At 40.9% G+C, this 25,505-nt stretch overlaps 1 protein-coding gene across 1 annotated transcript; it reads left to right on the top strand.

Moving 5' to 3' along the window:
• The first annotated feature begins 17 nt into the window (after positions 1-17).
• LOC131690511 (sorting nexin-14-like) lies at positions 18-23,234 on the top strand. The gene is made up of 7 exons (XM_058976352.1): positions 18-368; positions 434-566; positions 628-1,462; positions 21,888-22,158; positions 22,217-22,462; positions 22,532-22,713; positions 22,781-23,234. The coding sequence occupies exons 1-7, from the start codon at positions 256-258 to the stop codon at positions 23,179-23,181; spliced, it is 2,181 nt and encodes a 726-aa protein (XP_058832335.1). The 5' UTR covers positions 18-255; the 3' UTR covers positions 23,182-23,234.
• The last annotated feature ends 2,271 nt before the right edge of the window (positions 23,235-25,505 follow it).

Here is a 25,505-nt window from a genome sequence, read left to right as displayed (position 1 = left end):
AATTCGGAAAATGGAACAGTGGATTACGAATGCAGCGATATAAACAAAAATAAACTGCACTCCTACTCATTAACAGTCCTCTTTAGTTGTACATGAATGGATGTACTGTAAAATATAGTAAAGTTGCACCAAGGAAGCAAACTCAATAGCACAACAGTTTATCGTAAAATCAGTATTTACTTGAATTCCCTGTGCTGGAAAACAGTACTTAGTTCTAGGAACCAATCCGTCTGCGTCCCTGCAACTGCAATCATTATGCTCCTGTATCACATCAAGGAAGTGCTTTTTAAATTCTATCGGGACGACGTAGCCAGAATAGTGGCTCTAGTGGTTCTCGCTCTTTCCGTCGTTACTGGATTTTATGTTAGGTGAGACTCTTTCATTTCCGACTTGAAGAAAAACCTTTTCGAATTATCGATTTTTCTGCTATCAGCTCCATACTAGGTCTCACTATTCTGCTGTTTTTCATCAATGGTTGTGCTGCGGCAGTATTTACACTTAATCACAAAGAAACTGTAGGGCGGTACCTACAGAAGGTGAAGGATTTTTTCGGCTACAAAGATTATGTGAGGTTCTAACTTTGTTTCGTTGTAATTTTCTTAATTTGAATTGTTTTGATCTCAACAGGACCCCCGTACAGCTTTGCAGTGTGATGTTTGTGGACAGGAAAAATGTCCACGTCACAACCGCAACGCGTTGGTTCATGAACCGTGGAAGGGGCTTCTAATTGATCGGCCGCTAGATGACGCGGTGGATAAATTTTTCACTCACATTTTGGACAGTTTCATATGCAATTGGTACTCGCAGATAGCTCCCGATGAGGAGTTTATTCTCAACATCAAAAGCAACCTGCGGGATGCTCTGTGCCGGTTGTTAATCAGAGCAATGGAACTAGATGCTCCGACTGTAATTAGTACTCGGTTGCTACCGACGTTTTTCATTCATTACGAAATCATTGCCAAAATGCTACTGGTCGATCACGTGCCGATGGATCGGTTGGCAAAAACATTCCTGATCGACGAGTATCCTATTCATCCAGCGGTTCTGAACCGGCGAGCGGAACTGAACTACTTGCGAGGTGTCGCTAAAGTGATGATTCCTAGGTTGTTCACTCAGGAGAACGCCAATTGTAAAATATTCTTCAACTTGATTAAGGAATTGCTAACGTTTTGGGTGCTGCTTCCCTTGTTGGATGTTATTTCGGACCCGAATCTTATCAATCTATTGATTATTGCTGCTACTGATAAGAGGTTAAAGGAAGCTCACGCGATAGGAAAAAGATGCGAAAAAGTGGAAATTTTGCATGATTTCGTTGAAAGGAGTCGTGTAAAATTAGAGTGTGGATTGGAGACAGTTGTCGAGGAAGAGAACATCCTAAAGGACCAGAGCAAGCTGTACTATTTTATGCAATTTCTTATCAAGGAAGGGTCGGTCGAATGGTTGCGGTTCTATCTGGATGTTGGTAAGTCATGCTTGATAGCAACATGCTATTTCACTTCAGTTGATCTATTGGCATTTTCGTTTTTGCACACCGGAGTAGTGTGCAAAAAAGGAGATAGACTGATTGCACTCCCAAAGCTTTAATGGGTGTAGCACCGATGTACTCCCTATGTTCGCAAGTCAGTCCCATGTAGATAAAGAATCGCATAGAACATGGGACTGACTTTCGAATATAAGTAGTGTAGTGCATAGTCAAAAACCATAAGTAATTTTCTGTTAACATTTTTACAATATGAAAATGCTGATTATTTAATACTATCCTATATTCCTAGCTAAGGAGAAAAATTTAAGTGAAAACCAATTTTCCTCGACTTTTGAGAAAATTTGGTAAAAGCGCGTTTTCGCGTAAAGGGCACAAAACCAATTACTAAATTAGACCGCTGTGAATTCCCCTACCTGATTTGCTCAGCTACCTAATCTAGACATGAACCATCCTGAAGATACAACTGACGCGCCACCTACCCGTGAAGAACATAAACAAGCAGGGTGATATACACTAAATTAAAAAGAATTCGTAATGGAAACGCCACCTACTTCTGAAAAGAAGCACTAAAGCGGAATTCCCCTACCAGTTATATTTCGAAAAATATTGTTCGGGACTTTTGTAGTATACGACCATACCAAATTATCAAAAATCGATTCCCTGGCATCTCAGTTTCATTCTGTCCAATTTTCAGCTTCGAGTCATGGGGAGGAGCGAAGATATTCAGTAATCAATACGAAATCAATCACCACGGAATTCCCCTAGCAGTTATATTTCGAAAAATATTGTTCGGGACTACAAAATACGACCATACCAAATTATCAAAAATCGATTCGTATTTTGTAGTCTCGAACAATATTTTTCGAAATATAACTGCTAGGGGAATTCCGTGGTGATTGATTTCGTATTTATTACTGAATATCTTCGCTCCTCCCCATGACTCGAAGCTGAAAATTGGACAGAATGAAGCTGAGATGCTAGGGAATCGATTTTTGATAATTTGGTATGGTCGTATGTTGTAGTCTCGAACAATATTTTTCGAAATAAAACTGGTAGGGGAATTCCGCGGTGATTGATTTCGTATTGATTATTGAATATCTTAGCTCCTCCCCATGACTCGAAGCTGAAAATTGGACAGAATGAAGCTGAGATGCCAGGGAATCGATTTTTGATAATTTGGTATGGTCGTATACTACAAAAGTCCCGAACAATATTTTTCGAAATATAACTGGTAGGGGAATTCCGCTTTAGTGCTTCTTTTCAGAAGTAGGTGGCGTTTCCATTACGAATTGTTTTTAATTTAGTGTATATCACCCTGCTTGTTTATGTTCTTCACGAGTAGGTGGCGCGTCAGTTGTATCTTCAGGATGGTTCATGTCTAGATTAGGTAGCTGAGCAAATCAGGTAGGGGAATTCACAGCGGTCTAAATTAGTTATGGTATTTGCGTTTTTGACTTCGTCTCATCCGGCGCAAGCCCTGGTTAGTGTAGGATTTTGACGAGACGAAGTCGAAATCAACAGAAAACCACAAAAGGCCGGATCCCGCAAGGCTGAATCACTAAAGGCCGAAGAACAAGATCAAATCGCAAAGGTTACTAACACATGGTGTTCTTGATGAGATGGTGCATATCATAACTTGAATTCTTTTTGATTTAATTAAACTAAATTAGTTTGAATTTAAAAGAACAGCGCATGTTAAAAAGAAGGAAAAATACCCTAAAAGATAGTACAATAAAGAACATGGCACTGGTCCTCATGTTTTGGTTCATATACGAAGAACTTGTGCCATTGGTATTCATGCTGCTGAACAATAAGACGCAAACAATATATAGTAAAGTACCTATTTTCACCATACTAAGGAGGGTGCCTTACTAATTTATTAATTATTCGGCCTACAATCAATGAAATGCGTACAAATTGGCATCAACAGCTTTGCTTCGTTGTTAAGAACTGTGATGAAAACACAAATGCGCTGAATACGGTGAAATTCTCGTGTTTGAGTGCAACGAAAACTCGAATCGAGTGCCCCTATTGTTGCGTTACCATTTCACTCAATGCGTAGAACAAAGATTGCAGACACTGCTCTAACCGACGGCTACAAATGGATAAGGTGAAAATAGGAACATGGCGAAAGTAGACTCATCACCCTATGCCTACGCATTTGAGGCACTGTTGGAAGTGTGCCAGAAAGCACAGTCTGAGCTTCATCCAATCTTCATCATCGCTGATTTTGAGAAAAGCAGTCATCAATGTGATGAAGGACATTTTTCCGGATGCAGGTTGCTTTTATGAATTTCTGAGGGTTGCAAATGCTGTATTCCAATGATATTGATGTTTATATGGCCGTAAAACACCTACAAGTTAGTAAAATTAATTATTAAATTAAATTACTAGTTATTTTTGATTACCGTTTTTAGGCACTCTCATTTCTCCCATATTCGAGGATTGCAAGAGGGTTCGAATATATCGCGACCGACATACTGGCAAAACTAGCTGGTTTCTTCGAATACTTCAAAGTGACGAACGAAACAACAACAAAAGGCCAATGTTTCACTCCGCTCTCTGGTCAGACCACAAAGTGGTGATGGAACGTTTGCCACTAACGATCAATGCTTTCGAGGCGTGCGTCGACGGTGGACTGAAATTGTTGGATGTAGTCATTTATCCAGCACCAAGATAATAGCTGAACTGGGATCGGAACAACATGAAATTGAAGGACGAATTATACGAATTTTTCAAGGAAACATTCCTCAAGGATCTCACAATAGGGATAAAATAAGAGATATTTGTCTGAAATGTGAAAATATCACTGAAGAAAGTTTTGTTGAAAATTGTCATTTTGTTGTCCTCGAAACAAAAAAGGGTTTATTATAATTATGTGTTAAGCTATTGTGCATTTTTTTTCTTATTTTCTCATATTTATTTCGCTTTTTTTGAGATGAATTTGTTTTCGAAATAATAATGTTTTCTGTTAAAGTTTGCATCTTAGCAATCATATATTAACCAAAACGCGAGGACTAGTATCATCAACAGATTAGATCATTCGAGCATGAACTGTAAAAGCCTCTGTGGGTGGCCCAATATGGAACACCTCACGACGGACTTCTGATCATAGAAAGCCTACAGCAAACGGTAACGAGCACATCGGCGGCAGCCCGTCTCACGAGCTATTACTAAAATCATCCTACCGTATGCGGTTCACGAACTGAAATACAAGGAGAGGACCGAAATCCCTTTGTAGGCGAAGGTGCGAAGCAAATACTGAGGCAAAAAAGTCCACTGGAACTTCGAACAGCACACAGCCATAATAAATGGGACGAAGCATTGGCGCCAACAATCGATGGCAAAGAGACACCGAAAAAATGAGCAGCAGTCGCTGCATTCAAGAGAACCCACAACATGCAATAGGTGCAACAATCGTCTTTGCACGGAGGTTCACCAAAGTGCGCCTAGACATCGCTCTTCTACACAAGCCGTGGGCAAATAAGCACAGCATCTTTGGCTCAAATTTCTCCGCTCATAACTTAGTATCCCCAGTAACAATTGAGGTTTTATGGTAGTTTTATAGCCACTCATAAAACTTAGATTGCACTTGTAGCGTACTATAAAACTTCAATTGTTACTTGGGATACGACCTAAGAGCTGCAGTTTTGATCAACAGAGCAATAAAATTCTCTGCAATTACAGAATTCATTCAACTAGACATCATTGCAATAACAGTGGAAGCACCGACGGCTAGGGGCAAGCAGGAGATTGTGATCGCATCGGCCGACTTCCCTGATGATGCGGGTACAGCACATCCTTCTGAAATCGATGCCCTCATGAAGTCCAGTCGTGATTCGCTGGTTGGACGCTTTTTAACTGGACCGCTTTTTAGTTGGACCTCCGCTAGTTGGACCATTGTCCAACTAAAAAGCAAAATCTTATGTCAAATTTACTTTGACAATCAATCTGACAATTATTAGAGATGTGAACAGGGGCCCTATTCTCATAGTCACGTCACTTGGAGACTAGAAGGAAATTTTCCTCTAGTCACTAGGTGACTAGAGGAAAATTTCCTCTAGTGTGAGAATAGAGCACCAGATGCAATTACACTACTAGCGTCTCCTTTGGAGAGTTTTTGATATCTGTCAGTCGGTCCAACTAACGAATCAAATTCGTTAGTTGGACAGAGGTGTGGCCCAACCAGCGAATCACGACTGTACTGTAGAAGCATAAACAAGCCCTTTATCATTGGATGTGATGCCATGGCACACCACACAATGTGGGGTAGCAGGGATATAAATATTAGAGATGAGTATCTACAAGAATACCTTTCGTGAAATGATGTCAATGTATGTAACAAGGGAGTTGAATCTACATTTGTGAACGCAGTTAGAAGCGAACTCACGTTATGCAGCGCTCAAATAACGGGAAAGATAAAGAGTTGGCAAGTTTCTGACGAACTAGTCTGTCGGATCAAAGGCACATAATGTTCGCCATAGAAGCCAAGAAACTCACAGTGCAAAAATATAGGGAAACAAGGAAAACAAATTGGTTTGTATTCTGCTCATGCCTGGAACAGTCGAAAAAAAAACGAAGAGTAAGATCCAATCTCCAGCAGATCTGAATAATATGGCAAACGACCTATAAAAGAGGATCATAGTCGTCTATAATGATAGTTTCTCTTGTAATGAGGTGTGTATGTCGTGGCGTTCCTTGGTGGAACGAAAATCTAGTAACATTCAGGAAGGAAGCTGGGCGCCTGTTCAATGAAGCGAAGATTACTGGTAACTGGTCAAACCACAGGACCGCTCTTACCAAATGTAACGCTAAGGTGAGCAAGGCTAAAAAACTGCGCGAGTTTTGTGAAAATATCGGAAACAGTTTTCCTTCAAAAAGTCTTCAAACGATCACACAAACGACTTAGGACAAGTAAAAAAAGACAATTGGGTCATTAAGCCATATACTGTTTTTAATGTTTTAAAATGCAGCTGACGTTAAAGATACGCAATCGAACCATTTTTCATTTTTTTGTGCGCAAAATAAAAAATATTTTCTGAAATCCAATGTTTACGACCACGCCTTCCATTGAACTACCTTGATCCCTATCCTTTTGCTGGGATTAATGTCTATCCCATATGGTTAAATTCACTGTCAAAAAGACCGATAGTGTCGAACGAGGACGTGTTTTCATTTTTTAGAAAATCAATTAAAAATCATTCTTAAGTTTTAAACGTTGAACATACACACAGAAAAAATCAAATCAAAGTAAAAGTTTTCCTTTTAAGCCAATGAAGAATAGTACTCAAAACAAAAGTTTTATTTTCAAACTAAGAGTATGCGTTGGTTGTTTTTTGCTAAGAGTGAAAAACTCTTATTTTTACCAACATTTTTTTTCTGTATATATTGTAATATTTACAATGGTGAGCTCTATCGGTTTATAAAGTAAAAGGCGAATTTTCTTACCCAATTGACAATGGTGAATCTTTGAATGTTCTAATGAACACCCACGTTCGTGGGTCGGTTGCAAAAGACGAGAGTTCAACAGGTCACAATTGTGATGGACTCTGTCCTAATATAACTTGTCACGCATCACAGATACTTCGAACATCTTCGAACCCTGCAAATCCCCCGGCCCTGATAACATTCTTCCAATATTTCTTCAAAAATCGCTAGGCATAATTTCTCCGGATCTACTAATCATCCTGAAATCCAGTATCTATAAGCCCAAAACAGGTAATAAGTCTTGACACTACATATGGCCTATATACCCATCAGTTTGACATTAACACTTTTGAAACTGATGGAAAAACTTCTGAACCAGAATATTCGAGCGGAGCACTTATCGAGTGTTACGCTAAACAAGTACCAGTTTGCATATCAAAAGGGCAAATCTACGGAAACAGCCCTACATACTAGGGGCAGATCACTTGTGATACATTTTTAAAAATCAGCTAAATTAAATGCATTTCTTTTCATCAAAATAGAAATTCATAATGTATTTTGCGTTGCGTGTAAGACGTCAAAACCCTACAAAAAATTAGCCCTACATTCAACAAAACGTCGAACAAAGTGAATCACCGTAGGACGTTTGTTAAACAAACTTTTCTGCGAGGGAGTGCAAAGTTGATGCAACAATAGAAATTAAATGCATTTTTTCTAATTTGATGCAAATTTGTTATACATTTCTAGAGTGATCTGCCCCTAGCCTACATACCTTAGTGTCACTTATTGAGAAAACCCTCGATTTCAAGGAAATATCAATTTGCGATTTTCTTGATGTCGAGGGTGTTTTTGATAATACGTCCTACATATCAATTCTCAAATGCCCTGGCAAAAAGGAGAGTGGAAAAGTCGATAGGGGACTGGATTCCTGCAATGCTCAAGAGTCTAGAGATCACAGAAACGTTGGTAGACACGAAAGCAACTATAACAGCCAATAGAGGTTGTCTCCAGGGAGGTGTGCTCTAGTGGTGGACGATCTTCTCAATGATCTGACTGAAATGGGTTTCGAGATGGTTGGACATGCAGAATCTGCATTGCAGATGACATTATCCTAATTGTGAAGAGGAAAACATGAATCTGTACTAAGCGATCAGATTAAATTACTTCGCCAGTTTCCATTTAAAAAAACAACTTGTTGGTTCCCCCAGCTCCTAGTGGAATTACAGTTAACTATGTAGAAGAAGCGAAACACCTAGCTGTTATCCTAGACTAAAAAGTGAATTTGAACTCGCACCTTACCTACGCCGTTAGTAAAGCAACTAAAGCACTGTGGGCGTGCAGTACATTCTTCGGGAAAACTTGGGGTCTCAAACCGAGGTTGGCTTACTGGTTCTACATGACCATCACCAGACCACGATTAACTTATTCCTCCAATGTATGGTGGCCCAAAGTTAAACAAAAGGCCACTCAAACTAAACTAATTAAGGTTTAGAAGCTAGCCTCTCTATCACAGGCGTTATGATATTTTGGCTATCAGGCCACCAAGGAATCGGTGGTAACGAAGTGGTCGACGAACCAGGCTTAGTTCATCAAACATGTTTGTTGGACCCGAACCAGTTCTAGGCATATCTGCCTGTGTCATCAAACTAGAACTTTCAGCTTGGGCAAGAGTCCAACTACTAAACGACTGGCGTAACGTGGTAGGCGCTCGACAAGCTAAGAAATTCATACGTCCAGATACAACGAGAACCAAAAAACTAATGGATCTAACACGAAAAGACTTTCGTATAATCCCAAGCCTATTTACAGGACATTGTCCTGCCAAGCATCAATTGAAAAAAATGGCAAAGGTTAAAATGGCATTTGTCGATTCTGTAACTATGAGCCCGAGAGTTCGGAACATATTCTCTGCCATTATGCAGTACTGTTTCTTCGAAGAAAGTGATACTTCGGAAGGCATCTTTTAACGTCTTACGAGGTATGACATACCTGTCCGAAAACGGATCCTCAGCTACATTCATAATCTATTACCCGGTTGGAACGACACATATGGACAAACAAACTCGCTTCCAACTACATTGGATTCGGGCAATTTGCAACATGTAGAGCAAACAGGGGCAGTCGCAAAAGAACAGAACAAAAAATGGGAATTGTTTACAAAGCAATACAAAGCATTGTTTGAGTTACATGTAACCCAAAGAGAATGTGCAGCTGATTCATTGTTGGATACCTTCGAGAGGATCGCGAAGACCTTAGACGAAGTCATTCTGCAATAAACCGACTACAGTTACACCTGTTGTGTTCGCGATTCGGCAATACTACTAGGAGGAGTTGGGAGGAATTTTCTTCTACCAAGGAAACCAACACCGATTTTATACAGCGACGAATTCGAATTTTGGAATCCATACCCAGCTGTTAAACAAAAGATGGATATATCCAAAGAAGGCAAACATGGTGAAAACCTTCAAAGCTACGATTCAGCAACCATCGACGTCTTGAAAGTGTGTGGTTTGTTCGGGCAGCTACCCGCTATACCAATGCCAATCGTCCAACAAAATGCCGGTTTCAGAAAAGAATGCTCTCTTACGAAGTAACTCATTATGCTGGAATTGTTTTCTTCAAGGACATCGCGTAAGTTCGATTGTCGGCTATGCAAGCTGAAACACAGTACACTCGTTTGATTTAAGTGGAAATTGATCGAAGGCAAGTCAAACAACAAGCGAATCCAGCTGTTACATGTAAAGAGTCAACCGATTCAATAGCGACTACCACTGCTGTATCCTGCTACACTACTAGCACTTCATCGACGGGTGTTTCACTGCTCACAACGATCGTTGTTTTGGAAGACGATTAAGGTCACAAGGTTCGTGCAAGGGCATTGCAGGATAGCGCAGCTGAGTGGAATCTGATCAGGAAACGCAGCAAAAAGCTTTTGACAATCAAGAAGGAGAGCAGTATGGTCGATGCTATTGGGATCTAACACTCCCGGGTTACGAAATTCAAACAGCCTATGGACTTGTTGGTGTTACCCAAAATAGCCTAAATCGTCGCTGTTGTGCTATCTTATGACAAGCGCCATTTTGCACATTTCGAGAAAAACGATTTTTAAAGTTTGAGATTGAATATCTTGAAACTTATAAATGGTATAAATAATTCAAAGAAGACAATTGATGCTTCTATCTATTCTGTATTAACCTCTCAACTATTGGGAAGATCGGTTGACTATGTTGTGAGTTTTTACTATAAATGTAAACAAAAGTCGCACTCATACGTGTCATAGGTGTGTATTGATGACAAAATTGGTATGGCGTGTCATAATCGTGCATGGAAAATTTTCCATAGAAAAAAATCATCAAATATTAACTTTTATTCATATCTTTAGCTTCATTTGATCTATAAATAATTGGTGAGATGCATTTTGAAGGAAATGAGTCAGGGAATCTAGAAAAAATTGTTATTTTTGGTTACAGTGTTGCCAAATATGCTATATTTTCAGTTTAAAACTTAAATTGCATTTTTCTAACAGTTCGTGCATTTTTGTTTTGAAAATGATTATGCCATTGTGTTTCTCAGATAGTTTTACATATAAAAACATCTTATACATCAAGATAATTTGAGCCAATCCCCAGACACAGTCATTTGAAGCAAAAAATTAAATATTTCTCAGCACGTTTCTCGCTATATCTCAGTGACCAATCACAATGTCGAAATTCTGTAAACGCCAGTTTGTAGAGATTTTTTAGACTAGTAATGTGGCATATCTAACTCAGTTTACCCTAAAATGGCGTTTGTCATAAGATAGCACAACAGCGACGAAATGTGTAAAACATCGATAGACGCAGTAAATGGAATATAGCAAGCGGGATAGAGTTAGCTGATCCAAATATTCTGCAGGATAAAAGCGTCGATTTAGTGCTAGGAGCAGAATCATTTATCAAATTCTTTTCGAGCGACCTACGCATACGATTGTACCAGAACTTACCATCATTGATCAACTCAGTCTTTGGATGAGTGGTTGCAGCACGATATTCAGTGAAGGGACCTACCATATCTGTTCTGTGTGACGTTGCTTTTACGTGTAGATTAGACGATATGCTGGGGAAGTTCTGGGAATGGGAGGTTTTTATCTTGGGAAATAACTACTCTTCGGAAGAGACAAGATGCGAGGATTATTTCATGCAAATATCAAACAGGTGAGTATTAGGGTGTCCCAAAAAGAACATCATGTTAAAAAAGTCATCGGGCTCACTTCTTAAATGAAAGGTTAGGGTATTAGGAGCACTTTTTTCTTCGGAGTGAATTTGTTAAAATGTTCCCTACTGGTGGCGAATTTTGATTTTTTGAAAAATGGGCCAATTTCGGGTAAAATTTCAAATTCGTGCCTGTTGAAGTGCTCCTGAACGACCTTAGATTTTTTTCAGCATTTTTTTTATTTTCTGAATGTCTTAATGGAGAAGTTTCGTTAGTTAGTTTGTACAAATTTTGAGATATAAGAGCGGCAGAACCATTAAAACTTAGTAAAAAGTGAAATTTTTAATGTTTTTCAGTAGTTTTTCTTCAAAACTGGGTATCTACGAAATTTTAAAAGTGAAGAAAACATTTTATATAGTTGAGCCGAATACAGGGGCGTAATTTTGCTGAAGAAAGTGTATAGCTACGGCTAATGGGGTATGAGTTATTTAAGTTTTTGTTGAATAACCTTTTGACATTTTATGATATTCATCAAAAATAACTCTGTTCTACGAATTAAAACAACTGAAGTGTGCTCAGTCCGCATATTCTTTTTCGGAAAATAGAAGGAAAATGATGAAAAATGGCGTTTTCGCTTGTCTCTGGCACATTAGAATCGGTTTATTTGAGCATATGACGATTTTTTTTTTAAATTATTTTGTATACTAATAGCCACCTGGCAGGTTTGAAAATCACTAAAATTAAACAAATATGTCGAGTTAATGGCAAGTTATGGCTTATATTTGAAGGCTGAATTGATTGGCGTATTACATTTTATATATAAGGTCTTATTTCCATGTTAGGAACATTAAAGTGGAGAAAAATGCAGAAGAAACTGATATTTACTGTCACAGATCACATAATTCCGAAATAGTCGAATTTGGGGCAAATATCCTCGAAAAAGTTTTACAACAGAATACAGCGCATCTTCTCACACAATAATTTTTTTTTGAAGATGCCTCCTAGAAGTAATTATGGAGAATTAACTCTTCAAAAAATAATTAGAGACTTGGCGTCATTAGCAAAGTTATCATTATTTTTATAATTTAAGTCACAAAAAATCATCAGATGTTCATTAAGTATGCCAGGACGAGATACTAAAGACGTACAAAAAAACGTCATTTTTCATCATGTTCGTTCTATTTTCCGAAAAACAATGTGTGGTCAAAGCACATTTGAACTGATTTATTTTTTGGAACAGCATTCCCAAGCAACCAAAAGTGCGTATAAGGAAGCTGCAGAAGCTTCCCGTTTTAAGTAATTTTGCGATACGTTTTGTTTACTAATAGCTGCTTAAGCAGCTTTCAAGTTCCATTAAAGCTTAAGCAGCTTGAAAGTTCGCTAAGAACTTTATGTGAACTTTAAAGGGTGCTTTTTAAGTATTATCCGAACTTCTGGTTGCTTGGGTTATTTTTGATGAATTGCTAAAAATGTCAAAGGATATCTAACAAAAACTTAAATAACTCATACCCCATTAGCCGTATCTAAACACTTTCTTCAGCAAATTTCGTAGATACCCAGTTTTGAAGAAAAACTACTTAAAAAAATAACACTTTTTACTAAGTTTTAATGGCTCTGTCGCTCTTATAATTCAAAATTTGTACAAACCAACTAACCAAACTTCTTCATTTAAGACATTCAGAAAATAAAAATAATGCTGAAAAAAATCTAAGGTCGTTCAGGAGCACTTCAAGAGGCACGAATTTGAAATTTTACCCAAAATCGGCCCATTTTTCAAAAAATCAAAATTCGCCACCAGTAGGAAACATTTTAGCAAATTCACTCCGAAGAAGAAAGTGCTCCTAATACCCTAACCTTTCATTTAAGAAGTGAGCCCTATGACTTTTTTAACATGATGTCATTTTGGGACACCCTAGTGAGTATACAGTGTCTTCCCAAAGATGACGAATTGGTAGCAAGTTGGGCGAGTCTAGAGTGATTTCAGAAAGACGTTTCTTGCAGTTAGAAAGGCGATTACATCTGGATGCAGGACTGCGAGAGCAGTATGTATTGTTTATGCAAGAGTTTTTTCCCACACCATTTGAGTCCTGGTTAAAACTGCCTCCGGCTTTTAAGAGGATCTTTGTTCGAATATTTGGCGCTGTCGTACCCGCCAGTAATGAAAGTTGCCGGCATAGTGAAAAAATTCGGAAGGTGGATATTTGCCTTCAAGACGGACACCTTGAATCTATTCTATGACGTACTTCAATCAATGGTCTGTTGTCATTCGTTATCGAGCACTCAGTCGAGATAGAAGTCTTTTGTCATCGGTCCGTACACTCTATAGCGACAAATAGTGTTAATCCGCGTTCAAGGTTATTTGCACACTCTGCGCCTAGTTGAGGTTTCAGTATTTTTTCCCTTCTTTTGTGTTTCTGTTTCGAGTACCGTTAGCCGGTCAGTGAAGTGAAGCAGTGTTCTTCTAGTAAGCCGTCTGGATACCGTTACCTACACAAGCTAAGTATTAGTTTTCGTTTCCCCTTCTTGGTTGTCTTAATAACGTGCACTGGGCAATAGGCCCGTGCAAAAATGACTTCCCCTGACGGCGGTTCATCTCAAGGTGAGATGGACGTCGAAATAAAATCGGCTCCTCGGCTCAAGGTATATCCGAGCTCGGCCACTGGGCCATTTGTGATCTTCTTTCGGACCAAAGAAAAAAAGTGTTTGAATCTGTTGCAGATTTCTCGAGTTCTGACGGATCGGTATTCGGCCGTGACAGAAATATCGAAAATTCGCCCTGATAAGCTTCGGGTGGTGGTTAACAGTTCAACTCAGGCAAACGATATTGCTGGCTACGAGCCCTTTACGAGGGAGTACAGGGTGTATATTCCAGCTAGCAGGGTTGAAGTCAGTGGGGTCGTTTCCGATTCGAGTCTGAATTGCGAGGACCTGCTAAAATATGGGACTGGCTGTTTCAAAGACCCCATGCTTAAGCCAGTGAAGATACTGGAATGCAAACGTTTGCATTCAGCATCAGTCGCAGCTGACGGCAAGAAAATATACGTCTACTCAGACTCTTATCGGGTGACCTTCGCCGGCTCTGCCCTGCCCAATTACCTCCTTTTTGACAAGGTTCGTCTACCTGTTCGCCTATTTGTGCCGCGGGTCATGAACTGTACTAATTGCAAACAATTGGGACACACAGCCTCCCATTGTGGCAATAAAGCCCGCTGTGGGAAATGCGGTGGGAATCATGCTGATGATTCCTGTGGTAGAGATGTCGAAAAGTGTCTCTACTGTGCGGGAAACCCACATGATCTCCCTTCATGTCCCGCGTACAAACAGCGCGAGGAAAATCTTAAGCGTTCCCTTCAGGGACGCTCTAAGCGATCTTTTGCAGAAATGCTTAAGATAGCTACGCCACCTGTCTCTACGAACATCTTTACCAACTTGTCTACTGACGAAGACGACTGTGATGAACCCCAGGAGGGAACATCTTCTGCTGTGCCTAGAAGTAGTAGAAAAAGGAAGAACATTTCCTCTTCCAAGCTTCGTCGTAAAGGCCAGAAGGTGTCTCTTCATGGTCCCCCTAAAATAACTACTCAAGGAAGTACTGTTGTAAAACCGAAGCAAGTCGCTCCCGGTCTCAGTAACCTGAGCTCAGAAAAGGAGTTCCCAGCACTTCCAGGAACATCAAATACCCCAAGTGTTCCCATATCTCAGCCAGAGAAAGAAAACAGTGCTGGCTTAATAAATTTCTCTGACATTGTGGACCGTATTCTTACAGCGTTAAACATTTCTGACCCCCTTAAAAGTATCTTGATAAGCTTTCTCCCCGCAGTAAAAACATTTTTGATGCAGTTCACTGCGAAATGGCCCCTTCTTTCAGCGATTGTATCCTTCGATGGCTAATTCATCGAACGAGGTCAAGGATTTAATCACTGTTCTACAGTGGAATTGCAGAAGTATTATCCCGAAAATCGATTCGTTTAAAATCTTACTAAATAATTTGAAATGCGATGCATTTGCCCTATGCGAGACATGGCTCACTTCAGAAATAACCCTACACTTCCACGATTTTAATATTATTCGCTTGGATCGAGAAGACTCTTACGGAGGAGTACTTTTGGGGATCAAAAAGTGCTATTCTTTCAATCGGATCGGCCTCCCCTCGACACCAGGCATTGAAGTTGTCGCTTGCCAAATCAGAATTAAAGGCAAAGACCTTTGCATTGCTTCCACCTACATCCCCCCTAGAGCCTCAGTTAGCCACCGACGGCTTTGCGATATTGCGGAACTCCTCCCCGCACCGAGGCTAGTTTTAGGTGACTTCAACTCCCACGGCACGGCATGGGGTTGCCTTCATGACGATAATCGATCTACCCTACTCCATGAGCTTTGCGACAACTTCAATATGACTATTTTGAATACGGGTGAAATGACACGGATTCCTGCCCCTCCAGCGCGTCCGAGCGCCTTAGATCTGTCCCTCTGCTCGACATCGCTGCGGTTAGATTGCATGTGGAAGGTAGTCTCTGATCCCCACGGCAGCGACCATCTGCCAATCGTAATTAATATTGCTAACGGTTCAGGGCCACCGAATACAATCAATGTTTCGTATGACCTCACACGAAATATTGATTGGAAGAGCTACGCGTCCGCGATATCCGACAAAATCGAGTGCACTCAAGAGCTTCCTCCGGAGGAAGAGTACGGGTTCCTGGCTGGCTTGATTCTCGATACCGCGATTCAAGCTCAGACTAAACGCGTACCAGACGCGAACTCACGCGGGCGTCCTCCCAATCCATGGTGGGACAAAGAGTGCTCAGACGTGTACGCGGAGAAGGCCGCTGCGTATAAGACCTTCCGAGACGACGGGCTGCCAGCTAGCTACCGACAGTACGCGATGGCGGAAACGCGCATGAAGAGCTTGATAAAAGTCAAAAAACGCTACTGGCGCCGGTTCGTCGACGGACTAACGAGAGAAACATCGATGAGCACTCTTTGGAGTACGGCCCGGCGCTTACGAAACCGAAACAGTACTAATGAGAGCGTGGAATATTCAAACCGTTGGATATTCGATTTTGCCAAGAAGGTTTGTCCGGATTCCGCCCCGGCACAGAAGATCTACCGCGCCGCGTCCCCTCACAATAACGCGAACGAAACACCGTTTTCGATGGTGGAGTTCTCACTTTCTCTCTTATCATGTAACAATAAAGCCCCAGGGCCAGACAGAATCAAATTTAACTTATTAAAGAATCTGCCAGACTCTGCCAAGAGACGCTTGTTGAATTTATTTAATAAGTTTCTTGAGAGTAATATTGTCCCTCATGACTGGAGGCAAGTGAAGGTCATCGCTATTCAAAAACCAGGAAAACCAGCCTCCGACCACAACTCGTATCGACCGATTGCGATGCTGTCCTGTATCCGAAAGTTGTTCGAGAAAATGATCTTGTTTCGCCTCGATAATTGGGTTGAAGCAAATGGCTTACTGTCAGATACACAATTTGGTTTCCGCAAAGGCAAAGGGACGAACGATTGTCTTGCGTTGCTCTCAACAGAAATTCAAATGGCTTATGCTAGCAAAGAGCAGATGGCATCAGTTTTCCTAGATATAAAGGGGGCTTTTGATTCAGTTTCTATCACAATTCTTTCTGAGAAGCTGCACCAGCATGGTCTTTCACCGACTCTAAACAACTTTTTGCTAAACTTGCTGTCTGAAAAACATATGCATTTTTCGCATGGTGATTTATCGACATCACGAATTAGCTACATGGGTCTTCCCCAGGGCTCATGTCTAAGCCCCCTTCTCTATAACTTTTACGTGAATGACATTGACGAATGTCTTGTCAATTCCTGCACGCTAAGGCAGCTTGCAGATGACGGTGTGGTCTCTATTACAGGTCCCAAAGCAGTCGATCTGCAAGGACCATTGCAAGATACCTTGGACAATTTGTCTGCTTGGGCCCTCCAGCTAGGTATCGAGTTCTCCACGGAGAAAACTGAGCTAGTCGTATTTTCAAGGAAGCGTGAACCAGCGCAACTACAGCTTCAATTAATGGGTCAAACTATTGCTCAGGTTTCAACTTTCAAATATCTCGGGGTCTGGTTCGACTCTAAAGGAACCTGGAGATGTCACATTAGGTATCTGAAACAGAAGTGCCAGCAAAGGATCAACTTTCTCCGTACAATAACCGGAACATGGTGGGGTGCCCACCCAGGAGACCTGATCAGGCTGTACCAAACAACAATATTGTCGGTGATGGAGTACGGGAGTTTCTGTTTCCGCTCCGCTGCGAACATACATTTCATCAAACTAGAGCGAATCCAATATTGTTGTTTGCGTATTGCTTTGGGTTGCATGCACTCGACACATACGATGAGTTTAGAAGTGATGGCGGGCGTCCTTCAGCTGAAAAATCGATTTTGGGACCTCTCATATCGATTGCTCATCCGATGCGATATCTTGAATACGTAATTGCAAATTTCGAAAGGCTTGTCGAGCTCAATTCTCAAACCCGATTTATGTCCTTGTACTTCGATTACATGGCACAAAATATCAATCCTTCTTCATACTATCCCAACCGTGTTAATCTCTTTCATGCTTCTGATTCAACTGTATTCTTCGAAACATCCATGAAAGACGAGATTCGTGGAATCCCGGATCACATACGTCCGCAAGTGATCCCAAGATGTTTTACACCGACGGATCAAGCCTCGACGGCTCCACTGGCTTCGGTATATTCAATCAAAACCTCACCGCCTCATTCAAACTCAATGATCCTGCTTCAGTTTACGTCTTGCTGCTATTCAGTATACCCTTGGGATCATTGATACTTTGCCCATCGATCATTACTTTATTGTCTCGGATAGCCTCAGCTCAATCGAGGCTCTCCGTTCAATGAAACCTAGAAAGCACATTCCATATTTTCTGGGGAAAATCTGGGAGCGCCTGCGTGCTTTGTCTGTAAGATCGTACAAGATTACCTTAGTTTGGGTTCCCTCGCATTGCTCCATTCCAGGTAATGAAGAAGCGGACTCTTTAGCTAAGGCGGGCGCTTTACAAGGTGACATATATGAAAGACCAATTAGCTTCAGCGAATTTTTCAGTATTACTCATCAGAGAACCCTCGAAAGTTGGCAAACTTCATGGAGCAATGGTGAACTGGGAAGATGGCTACATTCGATAATCCCTAAGGTGTTTCGTCGATTGGTTCAGGGGGATGGATGTGGGTCGGGATTTCATTCGCGTGATGTCTCGGCTCATGTCCAATCACTACACGCTGGACGCACATCTCCGGCGTATTGGGCTCGTGGATAGCGGTATCTGCGCTTGTGGCAACGGTTATCACGAAATCGAACATGTAGTCTGGGCATGCGCCGAGTACTGTTCTGCCAGATCTCAACTATTCGATTCCCTTCGGGCCCGAGGAAGATCACCGAATGTCCCGGTCCGAGATGTACTAGCAAGCCGCGATATTCTCTACATGTCCCTTATATACACGTTCCTCAAAACCATCAATATCCAAATTTAAATGCCCCTATCTTTTCTCTTATCATTCCCAGAAGTGCCCTCTTCCGCCTACCGTACCCCAACGATGGTTTGATACGACTCCAAGACGAGACAAAACATCTGTCGAATGAACCAACAACACGAGATCTACAGTACAACATCACACGCGCAACGCGGTGTGTTTCCGATCCGTATCTGAGCCGTACTACGAAATCGTCTGGAGGAACCCCTGCCGGCTCGAGGAAAACCACCCGGCGTCCCAATACTTGATGCATCCGTTCGAATCTGTAATCCTGGCCGTTGATTCCTGATGCCGGAAACTGAAAGTTTATATCCCCCCCCCCCGTTCAGCCTTGTCCACCCTCCCTCCCATGTCTCTGATACACAGATGTATGACTTCACCCCCTTCTCCCCTTGAATATCTTCCCAAAACTTATGTGCCCCCTATCTTCTAGTTTTAGTTGATCAATATTTAATCTCGTTAAGAAATGCACAACAGTACCACTACTTTAAAATAGCCCTAATTATTTCCCCTAATCTTGAACCACTCTCTCTAGTTATTTCTAGTTAATAAGCTTGTAAAATGTTCCGCTTAGTTGATAATTAGTTTCTCCTACAATCTCCCTTCTAAAAATCATAAAGTGAATTACTATAAAAAGAACACACAAAATGACCCGTCCCCCAAATCTTACGAATATTATATTATACCCTCTTTTATATGTATAAGTTAGCTGTAAAGTTTTTTTTAGTTTCATTAGGTAAAACAAAATAATATTGAAATGTGTAACCCCCTAGTTTTAAGAAATTCAAAATGTAAAACAATGAAAAATGGTACCTTTAAGCTAACGCATACGTGCCTTACCAAATAAATTGAAAAAAAAGGTCTGTTGTCGACGTATGAGCCTTCGATGATTACTGATGGTACTTAACACGCACTGTTTCTTGCAAGGAGCACTTTTGGTTACAACTGGCTAAAGATAAGGTGGCTCGGTGTTCCGTTGGCTTCGGTTACTATTCAGGAGGATTTTTATAGGGATGATGCTATTACCGGAACCAACAGATCACAAAAGTTTGCATCCAATTGCGTAAACAGTATTAGAACGGCTTTCTGAAAGGAAGCTTTCGATTCATGTAACAGATGGAATCAGTTTGAATACTATCCCCATGGGAAAGACAATGGGATTAGTTTGAATGCCTCATACGGATGTCTTTCGTTTCAAATTCCAGATAACCCAATGTGTTTCGAATGTCCAGCTGACCAAAAGGAAGACTCTAACATTAATCGCTACCCTATTCAATCCTCTCCGGGCTCATCGGAGCAGTTATAACTCGCGCCAAAATTTTCATGCAGCTCCTTTGGCCAATGGCTGGATGGATGGAAAAAAGGGGCAGTTATCCAGGGACTCACCACTATCTACCAATGTTAGCGATGAATGGATACGATTCCACCAACAGACACCATGATGGCTTATGTCAGGACGGAAGACTCATTACAAAGGATTATTATTATCGAAATCCCCAGCCAAGAGGTTTGGTCATCGGAGGGTGTTAAAGAAGAGAGAAAACGTGTCGTACTCGTGGCAACTACCGAGAACATCAACTCAATCGATTGGTAAATATTCGGAATTCCTATACAGCTATGGTAGGACGAATGGCTTACTGGCTTCAGTTTTTGAGCACCCTACGGATAACGAAGAGGGACAGCATGCGTCGATGATTTTGGGCCGAAATATGTGCAACCAGGATACCGACGAACAACAATGAAGGCGTATGTGGCCGTTTTCGTCTGTTTCTCTACCAAGCCGACACATCTGGAGTTGGTCATTGACTTGTCGACAGCATGTTTCATCCAGGCATTGCGGAGACTCATATCACGAAGGGGCAAATGTGCTGAATCGTCCGACAATGGCACCAACTTTTTGGGAGCAAGAAACCAGATGAAAGAGCTTCTACAGAACTTGAAAAGCAAGGAACATCATGATACGGTCACCAAAGAGTCTGCAGACGATGGAATGGAATGGCACTTCATTCCGACTGCAGTGCGATTGGCGAAAACGCACTTGCTGGAATTGTTAGGAGAATCTGCGACGATATGGTAATACTATTAGCCCAAGTGGAGTATTGTTTGAATTCGCGGCCCCTAACCCAATTTTCTAATGATCCCACGATTTGCAACCCCTGACTCCAGGACATTTCTTGATCGGAACTCCCATGTAAGCTGTACCATAGGTGGACTATACACAAACATCGATAGGCATGTTAAACCTGTGGGAGGCAGGATAACGGAGATTCGAAGACTTTTGGAAACGGTGGAGGACCGAAATTCTGGTCCAACTACAAGGAAGAACCAAATGGTGGAGACCTCCTGTTGGCGTAAAGGAAGGTAGTTTGGTGGTGATACAAGACGATAACCTACTATATACACGCTAGAGAATGGCCCGAATCGTTGGAACACATCCAGACCCTGATGGTGTCACTCGCAACAGTGGTTTCTCTATGGACAGCGAATGAAAAGGTCGAAAGACCAGTAGATAAAATCTGCATCTTATCAGCTGCAATCTCATCGGACGAAGAAAGCAGGGATGACTGATTTGTGATCTACTGAAACTCCGGTCATGTTCATTCCCTTGTGCTCAGTAGCGTAATTTACATTGCTACCCGTGGAGCTTTTGCTAGCAACGGCTGGGTTGCGCTGAAAAAATTGGCTTCGCTACAAAGCTTAACCACCAGCAGAATAAATCTGGCATCCAAATAATAAACCTGCGTCGAATGCGGAAAACCTTAATTTGTTATTAATTTAGTTTGTTTTATTAATAAATAGTGACCTCGTAAAGTGTCGATTAAGTGCAAGTGAGGTATTATTTGTACTTGGCCGAAATTATGCCCAATCCCAGCGCACTTGAAACAGTGCACATAACTAACGGATAAAAAAAATCGGTTTCCCCGTCATCCGATCGGAAATCTGTTGACCAGACCCTACAGCCCCGCAGCACTATCGAACAATACCTCAAAATAGTTTGAATGCGGTAAACTGTCACATAAGGCCTTTCATTTGTTTGTACCCTTCATGCATAAAATGGTTTGTAATCCTATTTTCTCCTTTGAGAGAATTATATCAAAATGTTACCTATTTATTCTAAGTCGAAATACCTACTGTTTCTGAGGACCCTTATTAGCTTGTTTCATATTTATTTTTCCATCTTGAGCTCGCCGAAAAGCCCCATTCACAAGCACTATCGATTTAGTTTGTAACCTATCTGTGCACCGATTTTATCATTCGCTCATTATTTTTAGATATCTTAAACAAAGATCTGGAGGACCCCCACATCACAACGGATCCTACCAAGCTGTCCTCGCTTCACCAACAATCGGAGAAACTGCTGCAGACCTATCAGAATATGGTGAAAAACGATAAGGAACAGTTTACTGCTTCTACACTGTCAGAAGCACACGAGCGGGTAAAGGAGAAGCTGGAGGAAAAGTGGCGCAAACACTTCAGTAGAACTTCCGAATATTTTGAACTAATTTACGGGAATCGTGAAATCAGGGAGAGTTCGGATAAGAAGTAAGTTGAAAACGCTGATTCGAGTTATTGTATCATCTCAATTCTTTCTTTAAACTAGATCATCCGACAATTCGGGCGGTGCTGGAACCAAGTTAAGCTCTAAATTCAAGGAAGCGATTAGAGGTGCAGTTGACGGAGCTCCTATTGAAGCCACCGAAGCGCCCACCGTTTGGGACGCTCTGAATGACGCGCAAGCAATACCCAGCAACAATATTTACAGTTCAGTCACCCAGAAGCTGCGTAAAGAGAAGGGCCAGAGTTTGGATGCTTTTATGTTAACATTTATGCAATCAATCGAACAGAGGTGGAGTTGATTGATTTCGCGTATGTTTGTTTAGTTTATTCTCATGACAATTTTTGTTCCATTTCACAGTCCCGATATTGGAGAAGATGTCATTCAGATCAAGGATAAAGTGAAAAAGAAATACAAAATACCCGGTCAGAGTGTTGTTTTTGGCGATTTGTTTGAGGTGAAAAAAGGTTCGAAGAATACTCACACAACCACCCTTCTATCGCACAGTGTCCGCGGTCCATCACAGTGCTTCATCTACATTCGTAAGTTTGCTTTTGATTAGTTGTTTTATTTACGTTTATTGCATATTTTTCTTCCTCTCTTCGGTAGTGGTGAAAATTCTCAACGCTCCGTTTCTGATTGTTCGATTGGCGCTTGCTTTTTGCTGCGTTTCGCGCACTACCGTTGATACCCTTATCCACACCGGAATTGCACGACTGCTGCGGTCCGGGTTGAGGCAGTCGCGGCTGGCCGTCCTTATCAATCTGCTTAGTGAGATCATTTTTGTGAAAAAATTACCTGAACCAACACCGGCCGAATTACTTCGACGTCAGCAGGAGGCTCGCAAGCGGTTGGATGAACTACGACCCGGTTTAGGCATTGTAGCAGATATACTACAGTCACCGGCGCTTAACAAACATTTGATGTACTGCTTGTTCGATATCATTCTGGGTGAGATGTATCCAGAGTTTGAAAGTCCCGCCAACTGGAAGGAGTCCAGTCAAGTGTAATAAATTTAGGAGTAGGATGCTCTCTGCATTGATCAGCATTCTGTGAGTGCGAATAGTTTGTTGTGTGTTGATTATCACATCCCTGGAAGTTGAAAATCTACATACGCATCTTTTGCTGTATAAAGAAAGAAAGTTTGCTCGAACTAAACGTTATGTTTCGATTTCGGGCCGTTAAAATATGGTGGAGACGGTGGTATTTTGTACCGAAAAAGCAATCGATCAAACTACGGCCGTCTCCATCAAATTCTTGTCAATGGCGACGTATACACATGAGCATTTGTCCATTATAACCCAACATTTATAGCTGAAATGTACAGATTGGCGATACATTTTCAGTTTGTATGGACTTATCCAGTTGCGTTAATAATGTTTGAATTGTAAGGCAAACAATCCGCTTCCGGCTTAAGAGGACTAAGATAGTATAAAAATGCGAGATCAATGCGAGTATTTTAAACGTCAAATCTCTCAATAGTAATTGTCGCCATTGTTTGACACATCCCGACAATTAATATCTTCTGAAGACGAAATGCTACATTCCCTGCTTCTTGTCGAATTTAATTTAATTAATTTGCACTTAACAAACTTTTTACGCAAACGGTGCGTTAAATGATTTTTTTTTTCACAATCGACGATTAATCATCGCTATTATCTGAGTATACAGTTTCACAGAAATTGCAAGGCGTATTTGTGGAAATTAGATCCTTTGCTCCAGCCAATCAGTCTAGACAGTACAGGTACAGGTATCTCCCACTGACCCGATCTGGTGAAGCGTCGCAAGCAAATGATTAAGGCGTCTTTTTCAGTTTGCTGTCGAGAATTTCGAACGCCACCGGCAGTAAGCGGAAAAAGACAAATTAATCAAAATGAACGGCAGGGACAAATATAAGAAAGGTAAAGCGAACGGGAGGTGCCTCCGGCTGTTAGACGGTTGAATACCGTCTAGTTACTTGAAGCTAGAGTGTATCTGGAAAAAATAAAACGTTTAGTCTATAATAGGCGAATTTAAATAAAGTTTAAATTACATACCGAGTCTACGGGAAACAAACGGCAGGTTTTCATTACTCGGAAGACCTTTTTTCATTATCGTTGGTGAGGTTAACAACGCAGTGAGCTCCGGGTTAAATGGAATATTACAACTTTGCTCTCTGGGTGCATTTCCCACGTAGCTATTACAGGTGATAGAGGGTGAACGAAAAGGGGTAAATACATTTTACGGCAGGGCCTGATAACTCGACACGATTTGAAACATGATGCGAAACCATTATAGTTTCCCTGAAATATAACAAGTTTGGATATAAATTCCAAAGGTTATAATAGTAAATCGAGTAATAGTAGTCGAGCACAACGTTACTGGAAACTTTTGCAACAGTTTGATTGCCAACGGTCTCGTCTATTTGATAGTTTTCTGCTGTCGTAAAAATAAACCTGAAAATAGAGAACCGAATGGAAGCTATTAGAACGTGATACTTTGTGATTAGGAAAAGTTTCAACCGCTTAGTTACTGGGGGGTAGAGATTTCATTATTTTTGTCAATTACACAACAATCAAAAAAGTTGCTAATGCTAGATGGATATTAGAATGAATTATTTCGCAAAAATGTGAGCTGTACCATATAATGTGCATGTTCACTTTTCTAATTTTTATCAGGTCTTTTCGTAAATTGGCCGTTTTATAATAAACGTAGTGATAGTAACATTCAGCAAACGTGTCACCCGTACTTTTCGTTTATTCTTTTTTAACGGTGTTTCGGCAATGACCAATCGCAAAGTAGATACCTTTTGTGCTCGGAACTGAATTCGCAACTGCGAATATTTCTTGAGCGTTTCTTCAAAATGTCATATCTGCAATGAGTTACTCTCTTTGTTTACTTTCTCTTTCGATTTTTACGGTGTCACTATAACACTTTTCACTTATTTTACAGTACAGATCGAAAGACGGTGGTTTTAACTAGCATATTATGCAAAGAGCTGAGGGATAAATGTTAAAGTGACCGAATTATTAACAGAAGAGAAAGTAAACAAAGAGAGTAACTCATTGCAGATATGACGTTTTGAAAAAACGCTCAAGATTTATTCATACCGTAAAGGACCCAATCATCGCAGTCTGAATAAGGTTAAACTTATAAAAAAATATTACCTTCATTTCAGAATTTCGTCATCAAATAGACAAATCGATCCCCGTTCAGGAAAAAAATAATAATATAAAATACAAAATATTATTTCATCGTAAGATATCAAAAAAGCCAAGCTAACTCTAGGATGTCATTCACCGCACACTCAGAAAAACAGGGGCTCGTTCATCGCGCAGTAAGAATGTCATTCACC

The sequence above is a fragment of the Topomyia yanbarensis genome, chromosome 3, assembly GCF_030247195.1.
Source record: "Topomyia yanbarensis strain Yona2022 chromosome 3, ASM3024719v1, whole genome shotgun sequence".
Lineage (NCBI taxonomy): Eukaryota > Metazoa > Arthropoda > Insecta > Diptera > Culicidae > Topomyia > Topomyia yanbarensis.
This window is presented reverse-complemented; position numbering and strand designations above follow the sequence as displayed.